The sequence below is a fragment of the Catharus ustulatus genome, chromosome 5, assembly GCF_009819885.2.
Source record: "Catharus ustulatus isolate bCatUst1 chromosome 5, bCatUst1.pri.v2, whole genome shotgun sequence".
Taxonomy (NCBI): domain Eukaryota; kingdom Metazoa; phylum Chordata; class Aves; order Passeriformes; family Turdidae; genus Catharus; species Catharus ustulatus.
Window position 1 is genome coordinate 53,531,660 of NC_046225.1, and position 20,876 is coordinate 53,552,535.

The window sequence follows — 20,876 nt, forward strand, 5'->3', positions numbered from 1 at the left end:
TTATGAGAAAGGGTGGAACATGAACTCTGTTCTTCTATTCTTGTGAACTTTGCTATGATTTAATATAATATTACAGAAGTTTACTAATCCATAATAAGTCCTTTGGTCATCTCGAATAGTACATGGGAAAATCTAAATCTTTTTGAGAAATCGCTAAAATTGCATTTCTTTGGTTGACTTTTTTTTAATTGTATTGAAGATGCTCAAGGAATTGTGTCTTCAGGTAAAGTGCAGAGATTTTACAGAAAGGAGAGAATGATTTCAACTGAGCTATTTTATGCCACTCTCCTGAGTGCCCCTGCCTTTTCAGGGGCTTATCTCAGTGCAATTAAGACCTGCTCACCAAAATGAGCTGTTGAGAAAAGTTGGAAGGAGCCTTTCCTCTGGATCTCCAACCAAAGTGCTCTGTGTGTGGGCTCCCTCCAAAATTCACCTTGGAGAAGTTTTACAAGTTGAGACTCTCTTGCTTGAAGATGACTCCACTATAGATAGTTCTGTGTAAACAGTACTTACTGAAGGCTATCTAAAGAAAAGAACAACTTATTTTTGAAAGGGGCTTGGATGGGATACTGATTAAATACCCTCTTTAGTTTTTTAATTAAGCATTTGTTGCATTAATCAGTTTACATGTCCTGCTCATTGAGCCCTGTTTCACTAAGCAGAGAATTTGTGTTTTAAATGTTGAATATGCAAAGTCTGCTTTATGCATTTGCACTTCATCATCTCAGATGCAGTTGGCAATCCATCCTGTAACAATGTCACAAAAGGAATGTTTGTTTTTCTTCCTTTTTTATTTGACTAACTGTTCAGTACTTAAATAACGAACTACTGTCTTCAGTTAGCCAAATTTTAGTTGTCTAGGTGATTTCTTTCTGAGCAACTGGCTTCCTATCTCAGCACCTTTTCCTGTCGGTTGCCTTCACTGTTTAGCAGAAATACAGTTTCACCTTTTCTTTAGAGTGAGAAAACATACACATTCTAAGCCACAAAGCTCAGATATTGCTTTTTGTTCTACATATTTTTGTAGTCAATAAAAACATATAGCACAGAAGTAGATTTGTTCCATGCAGTTATGTTTTTCCACATTTTACCTGCAGTTTAGTGAGTTTAAACCTCATTGAGGGAGTCCATTCATTTAGAAGACAATGTCTGATTGCCTAAAAAGCAAAGAAAAGTGTTGATAAGAGTTAAGAAATTGGACTTTCCACATCAGTAGTTGAGCCACATCAGCCTGTGCCTGGCATTTGCTATTCACAAAAGTTAGAAGTTAGGTATTGTTCCTTCCATAAGGCTGGAGAAACACATTTCACAGAACACATTTGGAGTAGCTCATTTGATGTCTCACTAAGACTGTCCTCTGGAGAAGGATTCTTTGGATCTTTTTACAACTTGATCCTAATTTAATTTAGCCATAAAGAGCTACATTTTTGGGTCTCACTGCTGCTGATGCTATTCAGTTGTACAGAAGGCCATTGGTCTGAAACCTACTTTGTCTGGAGGTTTTATTTACAGCCTATGAACTTAAGAGCTGAAGAATCCCTCCCCTGACCAAAAAAAAAAAAACCCAAAGCAAAACAAAAACAAACAAACAAAAAAGGAATCAAAAGTATTCCTGGATATAAGCTTGTTGTTTGAGACCTAACATGAAGGGAAATGCACACATGCCACACCTTGCATTCCCTCCTCCTGCCAAGACTTGCTGAGGTCAGTGAGACCCGGACAAGGGGAGTGCTTCTGTGCCTATCTGGTAGAGCAAAAGAAACAATGAGAGAAGGCATAAGAATATTTAGTCTGCATATGTTGTTAATATACTTTTTTTAAGTGTGCATTTAAAATATGTTTTTCTTTGAAAATTTTGTGTGAGTTGGGAGGGTGTGTGGTCAATGCTAGCAATGTTTTTTCAGGAGATGAATATCAAAGAAGTGGAAATTAAATTACAGTAAATTCACGAATACAAGCCGCACTGACTATAAGCCGCATCTCTGGGTGTTGGCAAATATTTTGGTTTTTGTCCATAGATAAGCCGCACACGAATATAAGCCGCTCTGTCGTTCGCAGCGAGGACCCGCGTGCAATTAGTAACTGAACCGCGGGAGGGCGGGGTTTACTGGCTGAGCTAAGGCTGTGCAGGCTCAGCCCGCTAGGGGCCGCTGACGGGGCCAGGTGGTCCAGCACGGTACTGCTGCTCGGGGCCGGCCGGCGCTGCCACTGGGCTCGGTCACCCCGGGTCGGCGCTGCCCCGCGGTGGCAGGCAGGGAGGGAGCTTCCCCCGCTCCTACGGCAGCGGCGGCGGGCGGGGATGGAGCTTTCCCGCGCCCGTGGCGCCGGCGGCGGGCAGGGACGGAGTTTCCCCGCTCCTGCCGCGGCGGCGGCGGGCGGGGACAAAGCACCCCGCCGGCTCCCCGAGCCGCGGCAATGGCTGCGCGGGGCTCCCGTCGGCTCCCCGAGCCGCAGCAATGGCGGCGGGCGCTTCCCCCCCCCCTCCCTGGGCCGCAGCAATGGCGGCGCCGGCTTCCCCCCCCCTCCCCGGGCCGCAGCAATGGCGGCGCGGGCTTCCCCCCCCCTCCCCGGGCCGCGGTAGGGGCGGCCCGGGTCCCCCCTCTCCTCCCCGGGCCGCGGCAATGGCAGCGCCGGGCCCCCCCCGTCTCTCCCCTGGGCTGTGGCAGAGGAGGAAAGAGAGCTCTCCCGCCTCTCTCCCCGCCCCCCGTGCTGCCTGCAGGGAGCCAGGCTCCACCCGCGGTGCAACAAAGTAGCGATTTGTAACAATCGCAAAATGCCGACTTTGCAGCTGCTCGGCTCAGCACTCTGGCAGGCACTTCTGAGGTTGTATTAGCCGCTCCTGATTATTAGCCGCATTTCCGGTTTAGGAGCAAAATCTTAGTCAAATTGGTGCAGCTTGTATTCGTGAAATTACTGTAAAACTGTGAAGGTTACATAGAGCAGCTAGGTAGGAAAGTCCCAGCACAAGGCAGAACTGGTGGCAGAGATGAGGAGGGAGAAGAATAGAGGAAAAGTATGTCACCAGCCACCTCTGCTTTGCTGGGCCACAGGAAGACTAGTTACTCATTTCAAACTGCAAATGAGAGTTATTCCAAGTAGAGAAAAATACCCAGGAGACCTAAGGCATTCCTCAGAGGAAAAGAATATCGGGTGGTGTATTTAAAATTGTTAATATTTTATTCTACCGTATTAGTATTTTTTGCAATATTTAATAAAATGTTTTTATTTAGTCACTTGATTAGTGTTTGTTTATAATAAGAATTAGGTTTTAACACAGCAAATTTCATTTAGCCTTACTGTTCAATTATGTAAACATTGATCTCAAATTCCTGGGAAGCAAAAGATAAATGCAGCTTTCCTTTTCTGTAGATATTACTGAAGTGCTCATAAATCTTACTGCCTTGCTATAGTGGTGTTGACCATGTAGTATAGAATGGTTTGTGTTCAAGGGGACCTTAAAAATCATGTATTTCCACCCCCTCTTCCATAGGAAGGAGCACCTTTCACTAGAGTAGGTTCATGGCCCCACACTGGCCCTGAACAGCTCCAGGAATGGTGCACCCACAACTTCTCTAGGCAACCTGTTTCAGTGTCTGATACTGTGTGGACTGTCCAAGCCTTTATAGATGGCTTTCAATTTTTAGCAGTGTTTTATGCATGTGTTTTTCAGCATTTGAAATACATGCTTTGTATTTTCTGTTGAACAAAGATGCCATCTTGTGGCAGAATGTTGGAAGTTGTAGCACGCAGTTTTAATTTTGGTGGAGAAACGAAGTCAAAGTTTTAGCAACATTTCCAGTATTGTTTGTCCATTGAACTATGATCATAATATACATACATACATACTGAAGATATCTGATGAGCTAGCAAGTGATTATTTAGTCCTTAAGAGAAGGCACTTAAGACAGAGGCCTCATGGCAAAAAGTGTTCAGCATTGGGAAAAACATAATTCTTTCCTCTAATAAGAAGTCAGCTTACAGTTAAAAGACACTCTTTATTAAAAAAAAAATATTAAAGAAAGGTTGGTTGCTATGTTTCATTCTCAGAGAAGGGGTTAAATTACTCGTATATTTGTCTTATATCTAAAAATTGATAATAACATAGGATGAGACGCTAGTGACTAGATGAATAAAACTAATTAATACTATTCCTATTTATCTTTTCTTTTACCATGCCATTTTCTCATCTACAGTAGTAATTTTTAAATGTTGAAAATATATGACCTTTATAAATGAAATACACCAGCTATGTATCACAATTAAGATTTGCCAGCAAGACATACAGGGTTTCTAAATAGCCTAAAAGTGAATAAGTTTTAGATCAATAACATTTTGATTGAGAATAATATTCATATTCTATATGATCTGATTAAAGGAGAGGTGAAAAATGAAAATAATTGGTGCATCAAATCGGTATCAGAAGAATAAGAGTAATTAATTGTGCACAGGTGGACTGGAAGAAAGAGGCATCTGTTGCACATTGCTGAAGCAGTAGGGAAGTCACGCAGATGTGACAGCCTGTGCACAATATGAGTAAGTACCAAGAAGTCATCTTGCTCTCAGAATTGTTTTTCGCTGACTCTTGCCAGCTGCTTTTTGCCTTTAACAGAAATCAGTTTAGTGTTTAGATAAATTTTTGGTGTGTTTTATGAGGTGAATTGCAATGTAGAAGTAAATAACAGAAGACGGCAAATTAAATATTATTTCAGTAGAGACACCATTAGAGAACAGTAACTTTGCTCTTGCTCTGACTTAAAAAAAGGTTAGTCCTACTAAATATTTTGGAAAGAAATGAGTTGAAAACATGAAAAGGAATGGCACAAATACTTCTGGTTTACTATCTGTGCCTTTGTTAGTATAACAAACAAAATGTCAAAGCCATACATTTTAAAATTTTAATGAAGAAATAGTTCTTTTTCCATATTTGATGGTAACCTAAAAGACTCCATTACAATGACAGTTTAGAGTGAGGCAACAAATCTCATAAATTCAGGATAGAGATTGCATATTCACATGAACTAACACTTAAATCTTGTATGTTATTCACAAGGATGAAAAATATTCATGGGGAATATAAAAGTAGAATTAATTACTAACAAATCTGAAAGTAAGAAGAAGTTACCTCTGTATGTGTATTAGTACATCTGAAGAGTTTTGTAGTTATTAATACTGGACATAGAGTAATCCACATATTATAGAATGATTCATATGATTTTGCTATATTGAATAATTTCTAATGTTGAAGTATGTAGAAAGAGTGTGTTGACTGAGTACGGCATGTGCAAACAGTTAAAGTCCTCAGAAATCTGTGCAGATCAGTCTATAATTCTTCCTACCTGTATTTTCAATATCTCACTTTTCTGTATAAGAAATGTTCACTTTTATCAAACAAGGACATGGCTATTATACTTTGCTTTAATAAAGAGGTTGCAAAGTAACAAAGAAATAGCTTTATCCTGACTGATATCCCTGTCACTTGTTCATCCAGATGTATCATGGAAATATTCATACACTTCAACAGGAAGGAAGACAAATTGGGCTGTGAGTTTCCAGTGATTCTGTCAAGTGAACACCTTATTTTGCCACTTTAAACGAAGTTCTTCTGAAAGATCACTTCTGCCACTCTTCCGCAAATAGCGAGACAGGAGCTGCTGTTTATCAGCCGACTTTGGAAGGGTCTTTTTCCAGCAGCAAAGCAGCTCATAGATCTGGTGTGTCAAATTATCAGGGCACTTCAGCCTAACAAGCTGAAGTACGCTCCGTCGAACAGGTAAACATAAAGCAAACAATGATGTATTATCTTCAGCAAGCTCTTCTGCAAGCCAAAACAGCAAGTTATCCCACTGGGCCTCTGAAGGACAAAAATTAGTGAAGTAAGAATAAATCTTCCTTTTTTATTGAAAAGCTTTTTAAAGCTGGAGGCTCAGTGGGTAAGCTCCCTGACCCAATAGGGTGTGTTTTATACTTTGGTGGAAACCATCATCCCATCTCATTTCTAATGCCATTTTTGGTAACTGCCCTGCGGTATGAAGTGAATTTAGTCAAGAGCAGGTTCGGCAATGATGTATAATTTTTGGAACTGAATGGGGAAAGTTAGCAATAAAATAAAAGGGTTTCAGTATTTACTGCAACTGATTCATAAATTATAATGGAGCTTTCCAGTACAAACTGAGTTTCCTTATACACAAAACTATATGCTGTTCAAGCATCCCCCAACAACAGTATCTTACAAGAGCTTTTGCATTTCCTGGTAAACAGATCTTTTTATACCTTTGACTATCTTTTAACACATTAACTATTTCCTTCCTGAAAATGGCATTTCCAAGTGTCAGTAACAGCTGAAACAAATCCCAGAATTAAAAAAAAAAAATAGCAAGCACAGGTCTTTTATAATATTGATATTCATTGAATGGTTGTTTTCTTACCTGATGAATCAGAAAAAAATCTTTTTGTGCTTTGTGGCCGACGGATCAATTTTTCATGCTATTAGAGAAAATATGTTGAGGAAAGAGAAATGATGATGAGTAAGAGATGAGGCATAAGATTTGGGAGTGGACTGAGTAAAATCTTGGGGATTTAACTCTTAGCATTTAAATTTTTTTCTACTTATATAGAATGTTTTCGTCATTATTAAAAACCGATTAACACCATCAGCAAGTATAAAACAGTATATAGTTACTAAAATAAAGAAATTAGTAAAATTTTCATCTATCAAATGGATATTTATTATGTCTCAAACAAAGTTCATCTTTCATGTGATTTTACGAATGCTTGATTAATAGCATTATGCTATAAGTAATGTATAGAAACTGGGCATATAGAAGCTCTGCATAGAACCTTTGTAGATGCTACAGATTCTTATTTTGAATACTGCATTAACTTTGCCTTCCTTTCAAGGAAAAGAACAATTTTTAGATATGCGGTTGTTATTGTTAGGTCAGGTAACCACACTGTGTTTGTAGCTACAGTTATTAATCTTACATTGTTCAACTTTTAATAAAATATCATGAAAAATCATCAAAATTCCAAAGATAAGTTCCATTATAAAGTAGAAAGTTTTTCCTCTTTCTTTCTTCAAATTGTGGAGAGAAAGAAAAAAATACTCTTTCCTGTTTTACCTATGGCTGAGAAAGATTTAAGTCTTCTGGTCTTTAGTTTGTTTCCTACTGCATATAGAACAATAGATTAATTACATAAGCATTGAGCAAACAAAGAGGTTAGTTTGTATGAAGTGAAATTCAGACCTTTTTTTGTTCAAAAACGAAATTATCTTCTATCAGTGCCTATGTTACTTTTGTCATACACATTCAGTTGTATTACCTGGCAGCTTATTCAGCTCTCCCAAGATTTGCCTGCACTGATCTTCTGTTTTTCATTTGGAAATTATGAGCATAAGACTCTGACTGGAAAAGCTATTCTTTTCTTTCTGATATACTGAGCATTTTTGAGCTTATTTTAATCATTTGTATAATACAGACTTTAAATATTGTTCAATATTTGGAGTGTCTCAAATGTACTGAGCTGCATAGCCATAAGGTCAATATATTCATAACCATTACCTATTGTGAATTAAAGAACTTTTCATCAGGCCTGTACACAGTTATCCTGGGAGGTGATTTCAGTGTGCACAGGATGCACACATTACACACTGCATTGCAGTGAAAACCATCCTGTGCTGTACTGCACTTGAGGTCTTGGGAGTTGGACTAGGTAACCTTTAAAGGACCCTTCCAACCCAAATTATCCCATGATTCTATGATCTGAATCTTCCCTATTTTGCATGTTTCTACAGCAAGTCTGTCACTGGATGTGCCCAGTGTGAACATGGAATGACATGGCTAAGAAGCTCTCAGAATAAAGGGAATATAAAGCTCTTCCAGAAGAGGGCATTGCTTTTCTTCCAAGAATCAGCTTTTTCTGGCCTTGTTTAATTATGCACTTGTATTTAAACTTATTTTCATTCATTAATGAGAATTTACCCCAAATCTGTATTAGATTTTCGAAGTTATTGTAGATGAACTCAATTACCCATGCATTGACTTTAATCTGAACCACTTTATGCTACTTATTGTTAAAATAGTAGTAAAAATGACAAGAATTGAAAATTAGTATTGTCCAGAAATAGTGTAATAATATACAATGCATTAGATCTAAAACAGTAAATTGCCTTTAAAGATTAAGTGTCTGTGATGAAGTGCTAAATTCACCCATGGTTCAGCTGCAGTGGCAGGTGGTCGTGCTGTTCTGGTTGGCGGCTTAAGCAAAATACTCTTAGCAGTCAAAGCAGTTTTCTAGTCTGGAAGGCCCTTCAATTAGCCAAGCAGCTGCCTTTCTGAAGCAGGGGATAGCATGCTATTCTGCTGTTAGACAGTCATTAGACATAAAACTTCAGCAGAATAGTAATTTTACAATGTCTATATGTATTACAGCAATCTATTTTTGCAAAGCATTCCCAGCCAGTAACATTGATGTGCTCTGTCAAATGGACCTCTCAGACATGACCAGACTCTAGGAGCATGTTAAACAGGATGGACAGAAAAGGAGAAATTAATCTTTTACCTCCTTAGCCCACTGTCTCACATAAATAAAAAATCTTTGAAATCAGTAGATGTGCACATACACACTTGACATCAGAACTTAATGCACTGTGTCTGACTTGTCTTGACCAAAATAGGTTAGAGGAGCAGTTGCTGATGAAATTAATTCACCATATATCGGAATAATTAGTGAAAATCTGTAAAAATATATGTTTAAAGTAAAAAATGATGTCAATGTTTGCATAAAAAGTAAAAAAGCACTATTTTGACCACTGTCAGCAATATATTTGTAAGTGGATAATGAGGGCATATAGGTATAAGTTACTATCTTCTCTACAAAAGAAATTTAGGTGAGAATTTTACAGAAATTAGTGAAAATGTCAGAATAGTCGCCTTAAAAGGATTCCATCTATCTTTGTCACAAACAAAATCAGACATTCCAGATTCTTTTAAATATCATCAAGAAAAAAAAATAATTTTGTTGAGAAAAGTGTGAAGGCAATTAAATTCAAAAAGAGAGACATGCTACTGTTTGTCACCAGAGATTTAGACCAAGTGTTTCTGTAGATATTTTGATACTAAAATGTTTTCAACTTTGATAGCAGTAGTTTAGTGGAAGTATTTTGTGCAGTATAGTGTGCTGGTACATAGGCTGTTTGCGAAGTTTGCAATGAAATTTCATTGCAGGGATATTGAAGATTAATTTATACAGCATTAGCTTTCACCAGAGATGGAGATAATTTCCCACATGATTGTACTGCAGAGGCTAATCAGGAGTAATAGAATAATTAGGTGATAGGTGGAAGACAGGTAACACAAACTATTTAATGATCCCACAATTTGCAACTCTGTGCTCCCAAGACAATGAAACAAGGATGATATAACTTCAGTAGTAATTTCACAGTGCCATAACTTCTGGGGAGTGTAGATGGGTGAACATTTTCTGCAAGAAACTTTTACATGCTTATACTTGGATATGGGTCCCTCCCTACAGCTAAGGGAAATCCTAAGAATGTTTGTACATTGATGATGTACCAGAAATCCACCAGTGACTCCTGTGTATATTTGTAAATCAAAAATCATACTAAGATCCCTTTTCTTATAAATATATGGTAAGATGTCTCTAATATTATCAAGTGAGAAACACACCTTTGGCAATGTTAATGCTAGCTTGCACAGTGGAGTCTGGTGCTGATATTCATCATATGGTAAGGTTTGTTCCCATTTCTTTGGTATCATCTCTCTGGTAATTTTATGAAATACTGCTGTTCCTTTGTAATGAGGTGAACTGTAGTTACCAAATTCATCCACTTCTTTAACTTGGAGCTCCATCCTTGGTTGTCGTTGTGAATGAAATATCAGTCTGTAGACTTTCCTGAAGTCTTCTCCATTCTCTGCAGTCCATATAACAACAATTTTTTTTAAAAAAAATATTTTTATTCTGCATTCAGATGCATGGCATCTAAAGTGATTCATTAGCATGAGTCAAGTAAAGGTAATCACATAACATTTGGTTGTTCCTTGATTGCTCTTTATCATTATTATTACTTTATAGAACATCTGAGATTAGTCTGCTTCAGTAGTAGAAATATCTTTGTAGCTAGCTTTTTTAGCCCTTGAATAGTTGGCATAAAGAATAAGCACTGCTGAAGGCAGTGCTACAAGTTGACAACCAAGGAACAGAAAAGGAGGTATGCACATAACATAGAGAAGAATACAAATGTGTTGTGAATGGAATTAGAAGAATATGGATTCTGGTTATTCAGGATAGATGTCTATCTGTAACAACAAAATGAAAGGCACCAGAGGGGTAGATGCATTTCAAGGTTTTCTAAATCCATTTATTTGATACGTCTATATACACTACCCTTTGTGTGTATGATCAGACATTTCTTGGGGACTGGAGACTTCTCTATTTGAAGAATATTCCTTTCTTTAGGGTACATGCAGTTTTCAATGGGAGAGTTTATGTCCAAAATGTTCAGAGGGCCAAATACAAATATGTTAAATCTAAAACAGACAGAAAAGGCTATATGCAATTTTGGGTGAAAACCTTTCAGAGGCTTCTTATCTCTTTTCCCTTTTAGCAAGTCTTAGAATGGTGGCAGCCACTACATGGGATTTTCTAGGCTGCTAACAGAAATGGCATAACCCTCTCTCTTTCATCACATCAATTTACAGTGCAAGTCACAACAGGCAATATTTTGCCTTAGTTTCTTACTCACTCTGAATTTACACAGACAAAACAGCAGACAGAAACCTGTCCTTTGAAAATAGTTCTGAAAATACCGTATGTTTTTCAGGGACCAGGTTTCACAGAATTCACAGGGGTTTAAGAGATCTCTATAGATCATCTTGTCCAACTGTCCTGCTCCAAGCAGGGTCACCTAGAGCACAGTGCTCAGGAGCTCGTTCAAGTAGCACATTTTCTTTACAGCTGCAGCAGTTTCCCATCAAGTTCCACATTCCTTTCTTTGACAAGAAACAAAACACTCAAATAGCTAACTGTGACTAACTTCAATCTACCAGTGTTCCCATGCAGCATTTTTTAACAGCTGAGGTAATTGATAGTGTTCATACAGATGCATGAATTGCCTTACCTGAAGCAGAAATATTTCCTCTAAATCTAAAATGAATCTGTTCTCCTTGTCTTAATGGGAACTGCTGTGTAGGTTCTGGGGGACCAAAATAACCCTCCTCATGGAGATTTTGAAGTTCGTTGGTCAATTCTTTGGAGGCAGACAACAAAACTACTATTTTATATGGGTTTTCTCTTTTCTGATGCAGTATTACATTAGCCATGGTGCTACAGAGAGCATCTTCCAGAGCCTGAGCAAAGAGGAGAAGATAGGTGTTTTCCAAAAGGAATGAAAGGCGAATCACCACAAAGCTGTATGAAAGGAAAGAAAAAAAGGAAAGAAATTTAAAAAACCTTATCTTAAATAACTTTATCAACTGCTAATAATTTATTCTTAAAAATATTATGGGGCTCAGTCTTCAAGAGAACTTTTGTTACCCTCTTTTCATCCTTGTTTCCAACAGATGCAAAGGTGAAAATTTACTTGTCTTTGTAGTGTAGAGTATATCAACTGTGTAGCTATGATTTCAAATACATATGAATTTTACATGAAAGTAAGATAATATTTTGTAATGAAAATATTTTAATTACTTTTTTAGTTAGAGAGCTAAATGTCATTTACCAATTCAGACTGATATCTGCATTTCCTGTTTCAAGTTTCTATGTACTATATTGTGCACATTCTATAAATGAAAAATTGGATTTTTTTTGTAATTACGAGCAACAAATCTAAGAGTCAGTTAATGGTCAAAAATGGATGATTTCTTAGCACTACTAATTTCCACTTAAATGTGAACACAGAGCTGAATATTTCAGTAAATAAAATTTTGTTAAATTATTCATACATTACCTTTCCAAATGCTCGCTTAGTTCAAAAGATACGAGCCCATTCTGTGCATTCTGGATTATAACATCATCAAACACCTTCCACCCCTCTTCTTTGTTTCCATGACCTAATAATTTCAAAGTATCACTGAGATTGTCCCCACTTTTTCTCACAGAAGTGCTCACAGCCCTGGAAAGCCAAGAAATAATAGAAATAATAACATAAAAATAGTTCTGCAGAAAGACTAAGCTCATATTTGTAGCTGTTTACCCCTCTGTTTCCTTGATCACTTTTTCTGGTTTACACACCTTGCTTAAAATCTCTGTCTGGAAATATACTCCAGAAAGTCTAAGCTTTAGAAATATTGTACTGCATGCTTTGGAAAAATCTAGACCTTTATCTAGTGTGTAAAACTGACCTGCTATAAACCATTGTGCCATGCATTTTGATTCAGGCAACCATTGAAATGTGCAGAAATAGAAATGAGAAAATTCAAAAGTCAGACTCAAATCAGCTCGTGTTATGAACACAGCAGCTTTAAGTCATGTCTGTTCTTTATGTTCAATATTGGACTTTGCTGAAATTGCTTGAATATTTCTTGCTGAAAAAGCCTCAGTTTTCATTCTGACTCCTGCTAGAAATGTAGTGGCTAGCATATTTAAAGAATATCCATCTAATAATGTATTACAGTAATTTCACGAATACAAGCCGCAGTAATTAGACAAAAATTTTGGTGGAAACCCGGAAGTGCGGCTAATATTTGAGTGCGGCTAATCTATGAACAAAAATGTGATATCTGCCCTTACCTAGTATCATACCAGTCCAGTCCCAAGCCGAAACAGTTTGAAATCCATGGTTTCCCGTTGTTCCGACGATGAACCAATCAGAGAACAGCTTATTGCCTGCCTGTGGATGGCGGCGTTACTGAGGGGTGGGGGTTGTTATCGGGGTGAGTTACCTCGGCGAGTTACCTCGGCAGTTCGATAAAAGTGTGTGATATTTCTCTGTACTTTTTAAAGTGTTTTCAGTCTTGTGCGGCTACGGGGCTGGCTGGGCTCGCAGGGAGAGGGCTGGGGAAGCTTCTCTCCCCACAGGGAGAGGGATGAAGTGGGCGATCGGCTCGCAGGGAGAGGGCTGGGGGAGCCGCTCAGCCCGCAGGGAGAGGGGTAGAACGGCCGCTCGCCCCGCGGGGCCGCGAGGGCTACAGCGGCCGCTCGGCCACGGGGCTGCGAGGGCTACAATGGCTGCTCGCCCCGCAGGGCTGCGAGGGCTACAACGGGGCCGCTTGCCCCGCGGGCCGCGAGGACCAACGGTCGCTCACCCCGCGGGCCGCGAGGGCCAGAGTGGCGCTCGCCCCGCGGGGCTGCGAGGGCTACAACGGCCGCTCCCCCCGCGGGGCTGCGAGGGCTAAAACGGCCGCTCGCCCCGCGGGCTGCGAGGGCTACAGCGGCCGCTCGCCCCGCGGGCCGCGAGGGCTACAACGGCTGCTCGCCCCGCGGGGCCGCGAGGGCCAGAGTGGCGCTCGCCCCGCGGGCCGCGAGGGCTACAACGGCTGCTCACCCCGCGGGCCGCGAGGGCTACAACAGCCGCTCTTGTGCCAGCACGGAGATGTGGCTCCGCTCGGAGCTCAGCTGCCTGCCCGCGTGGCTGAGTGGCTGTTTAAAGGCAACACGGATCCATTGGGAATGCTTGCAAAATGACCACACTATTGTTCCTGTCTTTTTCGGCTTGTAAATAAAGGGTGTGTCTTTTTTCACTTGGAAACAATGTTTCCGAGGTCGGCAGTAAGCCAGTAAGCCCCGGCGATCCCGCGATTGTGTTACTAAATGACGACTTTGTGAAAGTTCGCGGCGAACTAAAGTGCGGCTAATATTCCTGGTGCGGCTTATCTATTGACAAAGGCAACAATGTTGCCAACACACCAGCAGTGCGGCTTATATTCCGTGCGGCTTGTATTCGTGAATTTACTGTAATTTTTCTGGTGAAACTACAGCATGAAAGTTTTGAGGGTTTGCTGTAGTGTTTCTAACAATGCTCATAGTTATCACAGTCTATACTAAAAAACAAACACATTTTTAATACAAGAAATTATAAACCAACAAGTGTTAATATGAATTGATTTTGATGTTTTAAAGAATGGTGAATTTGAAGTGAGGTTCTTACCGAGGATGGTATGCTGCAGCAACCATCTTTACCGCAGCACTAATGGCTCTTGCATGTTCTGTTTCATCTCCTTGCCTCTTTTTGTCTGGGTTTGGAGGACAGGGTAGAGTAACAGTGACCGAGCTGTTAAAAGGTTGGGCTGAAGGATGCTGGACATGAACCAGTGCACTAGTAGATATCACTGAGTGATACACATCATGTCTTGCTTTCAGTGCTGAAACCAATGATGGCTCAATTGGCTGAATCTAAATATAGAAAGAAATAGTACAATCAATTTGTAAAAAAAAACTTCCATTACATGGATGGATGTTTTTAGCAATTAGATTATTTTTTGGAGTTGGCTAGACTATCACAGAAGAATCAGACTCCTCTCTTTAACTCAAGAATAACTTTACCCAAGTAACAGCACTTTACACAAAGCACAGAAAAATGCTTGAAAATCATCAAAAACTGGAACTTTTATTGTCTAAAATATTTATATTGTTCTGTTCCTGATTTGAGTTCAAGTTTTGAAACTCATGAGGTTCCTCAGATTCTGAAAAATTTCTGAGATTTTTCTAATCTGTATTTTTTCATAATTTTAGTTTCTCCATATTTTCAAACTAACGTCTTAATGGAGAAAGGAAGAAGCATAACTGAAGCACAATTTGAGACTATACTCAACCTAAGACTAATACATGAGAAAAACCTTTTGTTGCATTTGCTGGCATGAAGGATGAGAAAAATGGTTCCACCATCTTAACCACTGGGCCAAGAAATTAAAGTTTTGAGTTGACACATCTTTATTAAAAACAACTATATTTTCAGGATGGTGTCAAACAATGGTAGATTGATCTTCTTTTTGGCTAAAGATATCCCTGACATGTGGTTTTAACAAAGCTGACAGGAAATCTGCATGTACAGGATGTGAAGCTGCAACCACTTTTTGTCGACTGTTGATATTGGGAGAGATTGCACTGTATCATCATTGGCATACTCACTTCAGAACTGAGCAGATAACAGGCTTAAGGAACAAGTATCACATATTTCAAGCTTACCTTTAACTGCATAGGTGCTGGAGAACTGAATACTTCTGGACGGTAACAGAAAGAGATTCTAGAATCCACATTCAGCTTTTGTAAGAGTCCTACCTTTGGAACAGTAAATGTTTCCTTCTTTAAGCATAATAACACAGAAAAAACACCCAGATGATAAATTTTTACTTCTGCAAAGCTTTCCTGGATAAAGAGAATGTGGGGTTAGAGTATTTGAGGGAAAGGAAGCTCTTTCACAGTTTGAGAAGGTAACATTCTCTACAGAGCAAAGTATGAAATGAAAATAAATCGAATATTATTGCCACCTGCATGCCCAAGTACCTAGTGATCTCTAGTCATCGTGTGATGTAATTCATATTCCAGTATTTGATTGGGGTGAAATTAGATAAACTTATGAACTAGGTGATGAATCTGGTCCAATACAACACTTCTGCATATAAGGAAAGAGAACCATCCTGTGTTCATTTGATATAGAGTTTGTACTTATACTCACGGAATTGTGTTACTCTGTTGTGATGCAAAAACACAGTAATTCCCCCAAAGTTTTTCTTTTATCAATTAATGCAGAGTATTACACTTCTTTACAATAATCATGAAACATTACTCAACCATTAGTATTGTGGGATCAAACATTTGCTTAACATTTTAAGCGAAAAAAAGAATGTTATTAAATACTAGTTTTCAAATAGAATTAGCGCTTGATAAAGTAGAAGGAAAAGTTCTGTTTAACCACACATTAAGATGGGCAATATGATTTAATAATGAAAACTTGAAAAACTCCAGAGAGACTTAAATAGAACCTCAAACGATGCTTTTACATGATTTGATGAGAGTTACTCACCTTATGGTTTCCTTGGTGTCCTTGCAAAGAAATAGGAGTTAAGTAGTTTGACTGAAAGTTCATATCAGTCACCTTCACCATAATCTCCCGATAATTTCCTCTGAAGCATGATGTAAATGGGATTGCAATGTTGATGGGGAAAAGTAGTTTTTCATAATCATAGCATTCAATACCAACGACATTGCTGACCAGCTCCTCAGAATCATCCACCACCAAGGAACTAGCATCATTGAGTATATTACACTTCAGATTCTCCAGAACACTTGCAGGGCCTTTAATAAAACAAGCTATTTCCTGTTTATTTTTACCACTCCCTTTGACTAGAAATCTATTTGAAAAAAAAAAAAATATTTTGAGTAGGGTAGTGTCTCATATTTTTAATTAAACATTTCAATGTAATGATGTGCTATTGTGAAGCATAAGAAGATAATCCAGAAAAATATATTTATGAATAAATGAGAAAGTCATGAAAATTTTAAGTTTAGCCTGTTTCAGAACAGCTTACAAAGTACTATAAAACTGATGAATTGTAGTCCTTTCCTACTAATTTCCAGCAATTTGAAGTTTATCGACTTTACTGGCTGTGACTCAGTCCCTCTCTGGCATAAAAAAAATTATGCAAATAGAACCCTAGAGTTTACTCTAGGCCAAAGGGAAAGATCTTCACTGCGCATGTTCAAATTGTAAACTGCTGTTATGTGCACGACCAGCAGGGGTTCAGTACATGTATATTGAGTTTCTGCACCCACACATGTTTATAAGTTAATAAGCAATAATTATGCATATCTGTTCCTAAAAAAAAGAGAATGTACGCTTACTCTTTGTTCATCCAGTATCTAGATTTTTGCACTTCTTCTGAATCACTCACAGAAGGATTCACATCAGTAAGATCATAGGTTTGTGCTGAAGATGCGAAGGTACTTAGGTAATTTCTAAAAATTTCATTATTTTTTTCCATTTTACTGTCTTCTATTTTCTCTGTCAGTCTGTGCTCTTCACTTTCTAGCCCTTTTATATTGTCCTTGATTACTTCCTTTTTCTCCTGTTCAAAACTATTTGTGATGCTTCTGTCATAAATATCTTTCAATGTCCCAGACAGAATGTCCTCCTCACTGCTTGTGGGAACATCCTGAAAATCCAGTTCTGGAGGCCTTGCAGTAACAGAGCTATGTCCAGGAAGTTTATCCTTTTCATTGCACTCTGTTTTCTCTGTAAAAGAGACAGTCAATAGTTGTTGTTCACCATCCACCTTTTTCATTGCTGATTCTCTGCTGGTGTCCTGTTCTTGAGCAGATTTGTTTTCAGCTAAGGATGCAACTTTTCCCACAGTTTTAATTTCATTTGTGTGGGTTTGATTAACATTTTGACTTTCTGTCTTGTTCAGGGAAGGAGTCCTTTGGAACTGTTGACAGGAACTGGAAGATGCTTGCACAGAGTCTGTTGCTTCTTCTGAACAACGCACATCTGTTTCTCTAGCAGCATTTTCACCAGTCTGGTTCTGAGAATCAGTGTCTCGTCTGCAACTTGTAGCATAAAATTTATTTTCTGTCTCTTGAAGGCGTGAGATTGTATTTGTCAAATACTCCTTGACTCCCTGCAGATAATCTGTAATTTCAGTGTATTCTGAGGCAAAAAATAAATAACCAATTGAATTTTGCTATGAAAGCTAGACCAAAGTGTGAAAACTATTATATTAATACTTATTGAATTCCACCTAATCCCATAGTACCATTCAATACATGAAGCACACTCTATTTCTAGGCCTCCATTTAATGTTTTTGCATATATTGCTATTCAAGTGGAGTCAATTTCTAAGTACATTTTTGTACTTGTCTAAGAACAACTGTGTGTGTATTTGTCAAAGTTTTACTCTGCCAACTCTAATGAACACTTTTCTAAAGATCAGACACTAGCTAAATTCTTAATGACAATCAATCTGAGGCATGGTATTGATAAAATATGGTCAAATCAATTTGGGGAGATCTTTGAAACTAAATGTAGTATTTCCTGAAATTGAATCCTGCAAAGTCTAATGCCTAGGTCTCTAGCAAGGCTGTTACACATGGACCTAATTTTAAACTCAGACCGTAGCAGTTCTGAATTTTTGCTGTGAAAAATAGATGATAACACAAAACCACCAGCATGCAGTAGTTTGTAATATCCAGTATAGGAATGGCGAAGGTTGCCCTTGCATGTAATTAAAACCACTTTGTGAAGAAGAATGCACAAAAAGCACACAATCACTATGTGGCATTCATGTAAGGTTTTAACTTATATAATTTATGATGCCTTATTTTTCTTATCTTAAAACTTTTCTTAGAAATTATTCCAGATGTTCTCTCCAAGGATGTAAAATTTATTACTTAGAGCTCTTCCCCCATCTTATGCTGTCAGCCCCTATAACTGGAGCGGTATCTTCATTAGCTATTAGATATATTGGAAACCTTGGAAAATTTTTTGCTTATTTCTGTTTGCTGCATGAGATCCTGGATAATTTTGCTTTGCAGATCAAATCTCCTGAAAGTCAATACAAATAAGACGATAGTACCACACAGTATCGTGTGCTCTCCACTTGCAATGTACAGACACATACAGTAATTTCACGAATACAAGCTGCACTGAGTATAAGCCGCATCTCTGGGTGTTGGCAAATATTTTGTTCTTTGTCCATAAATAAGCCGCACCCGAGTATAAGCCGCTCTATCGTTCGCAGCGAGGACCCACGTGCAACAAAGTTGCTAAATAGTAACAGAACCACGGCAGGGCGAGGTTTACTGGCTCGGCTTGGGCTGTGCAGGCTCGGCCCGCTCGGGGCTGCCGACAGGGCCAGGTGGCCCAGCTCGGTGGGGCTGCTCGGTGGGGCTGCTCGGGGCCGGCCACCGCTGCCACTGGGCTCAGTCACCACGGCCCGGTGCTGCCCCATGGTGGCAGGCAGGGACGGAGCCCCCCCCCGCTCCCTCGGCGGCTGCGGGCGGGGACGGAGTACCCCGCCTCCTCCCCGAGCCTATGGCGGCACGGGGCCCCCCGGTCTCTCCCCTGGGCTGCGGCAGAGGAGGGAAGGAGAGAGCTCTCCCTCCTCTCTCCCTGCCCCCCGTGCTGCCTGCAGGGAGCCAGGCTCCACCCACGGCGCAACAGAGTAACAATTTGTAACAATCGCAAAATACCAGCTTTTACTGGCAGCTGCTCGGCTCGGCACTCTGGTCGGCACTTCTGAGGTTGTAAATGTCAAAAAATTATTCACATATTAGCCGCTCCTGAGTATAAGCCGCATTTCTGGTTTGGGAGCAAAATCTTAGTCAAAATGGTGCGGCTTGTATTCGTGAAATTACTGTACAAGGAAAGGAAAACAGAAAGGGCTGGTACAAGTCTTACAGAAAGTCTTGATTGAACAGTCATGTTTTTTAACAATGTCATATGAGGCAAATAAATACCTCAAGGTTTTTAGCTTGGAATATACTCTTATTAAGAATACTATCACACATCAATGAGTGACATGATGTGATCTAGATAGGCCTCTCATCTCTATTTACATCAGATTAATTCAAACCTACAAAAAGTACAGCTCAGAATAGTTTTTTTTTTCTTATTTAACTTGGTTGAAAACTCATTCCTTTCTAACACTTCCTCAGTTTCCAAGTGATTTATTAGACTTCGACTATTTTTGGAAAAAAAAAAAGAACAAAGGACATACACTTTAAAAACATTGTTTACACTTGCACTTTTACAGTAGAGAGGAAATTCTAGACAGTTTAACAAGACTGAGAAATAAAACAAAAGATTGGAAATTACAGAGCTTTGTTTGCAGAAGAGGTTGCAAAAGACCCTTCCCAGTTTCACTGTGAGGAAAAGTTCAAGCTTAGGCAAAACTACCAAAACTTACATTTCCCTCCTGATTTTTGAATTTTCTAAACAAAAGAAAAAAAAAAATCCTCGAACAAATTGACCAGTCCCTTAAACTTCCCTAAAATCAAATTTGAAGATAACAGGGTAATTAAAAGCAATGGCATTTTCCTATGCTGTGAATGTGGCTTTTTTAGTATGGGCGAGAAAGGATACAGCCTTGTAAACATATACTATCCAATTGTGTCACATGGAAAGACACTTTTGCATTAAATTACAAGGTTAACCATGAAATAAGTATTCTTTTGTGTTTTTCCCATCCCCCATCTCTTTTCTAACACTTTGCTTTCTGTGCTTTTTCTGATGTTTGATAACACAGCTTTAGAATACAGAGGTAGTTTATATCCAACTGTCTCCAAACCTCTTTGCTGAGTGCCCTAAGTGAATTTTTCAAGTGAGGAATAGCAGTTTTTTGGAAGGAGAATGCTTCTTGGAAACCTGATAAAAAATAATTTTAAAAAAATCACATAAACCATGAGGCCAACAGGAAGGACAGTTAGATTGCCTGGACAATAGAAGTAGGTTTTTTTAAACCAAATGTTTTGTTGTTATTACAGACTTTATAAATCTATAGGTCAAGACTCAGAAACATAAGCATAGGCAAACAGTTCTGTCTGTAATCTCTTTCTCTCTCTTTGCACCATAGAACGATCAGAACAACAGAATTGTTTGAATTGGAATGAGATGATCTTTAAGGTTCTTTCCAACCTACCTTCCTTCCTGTCATGGGCAAAGGCACCTTCTAGTAGACCAGGTTGCTAAAAGCCTCATCCAGCCTTGAACACTTTCAGGAATGGGGCATACACAAGTGCTCTGCCTTCTTCTCCCTCTTCCTATGTCTCATTACTCTCCAAGTAAAGAATTTCTTCCTAACATCTAATCTAAATCTCTCCTCTTTTAGTTTTAAACTGTTCCCTCCTGTTCTAGCACCATATGGGATAGTATCCACGTAAAAAAAACCCCACTCTTCCTCTTTTTTAAAAGCCTCTCTTCAGAA

The 20,876-nt window shown here is 39.1% G+C and overlaps 1 protein-coding gene across 1 annotated transcript; it reads right to left on the reverse strand.

Moving 5' to 3' along the window:
• Positions 1-5,541: 5,541 nt before the first annotated feature.
• DTHD1 (death domain containing 1) lies at positions 5,542-20,523 on the reverse strand. The gene is given in 11 exon segments (XM_042779309.1): positions 5,542-5,851; positions 6,426-6,483; positions 9,687-9,931; positions 11,138-11,427; positions 11,966-12,130; positions 14,105-14,349; positions 15,142-15,321; positions 15,980-16,307; positions 16,798-17,614; positions 17,617-17,645; positions 20,486-20,523. Coding segments are annotated over 11 exon segments (2,685 nt in total). The 3' UTR covers positions 5,542-5,561.
• Positions 20,524-20,876: the final 353 nt, after the last annotated feature.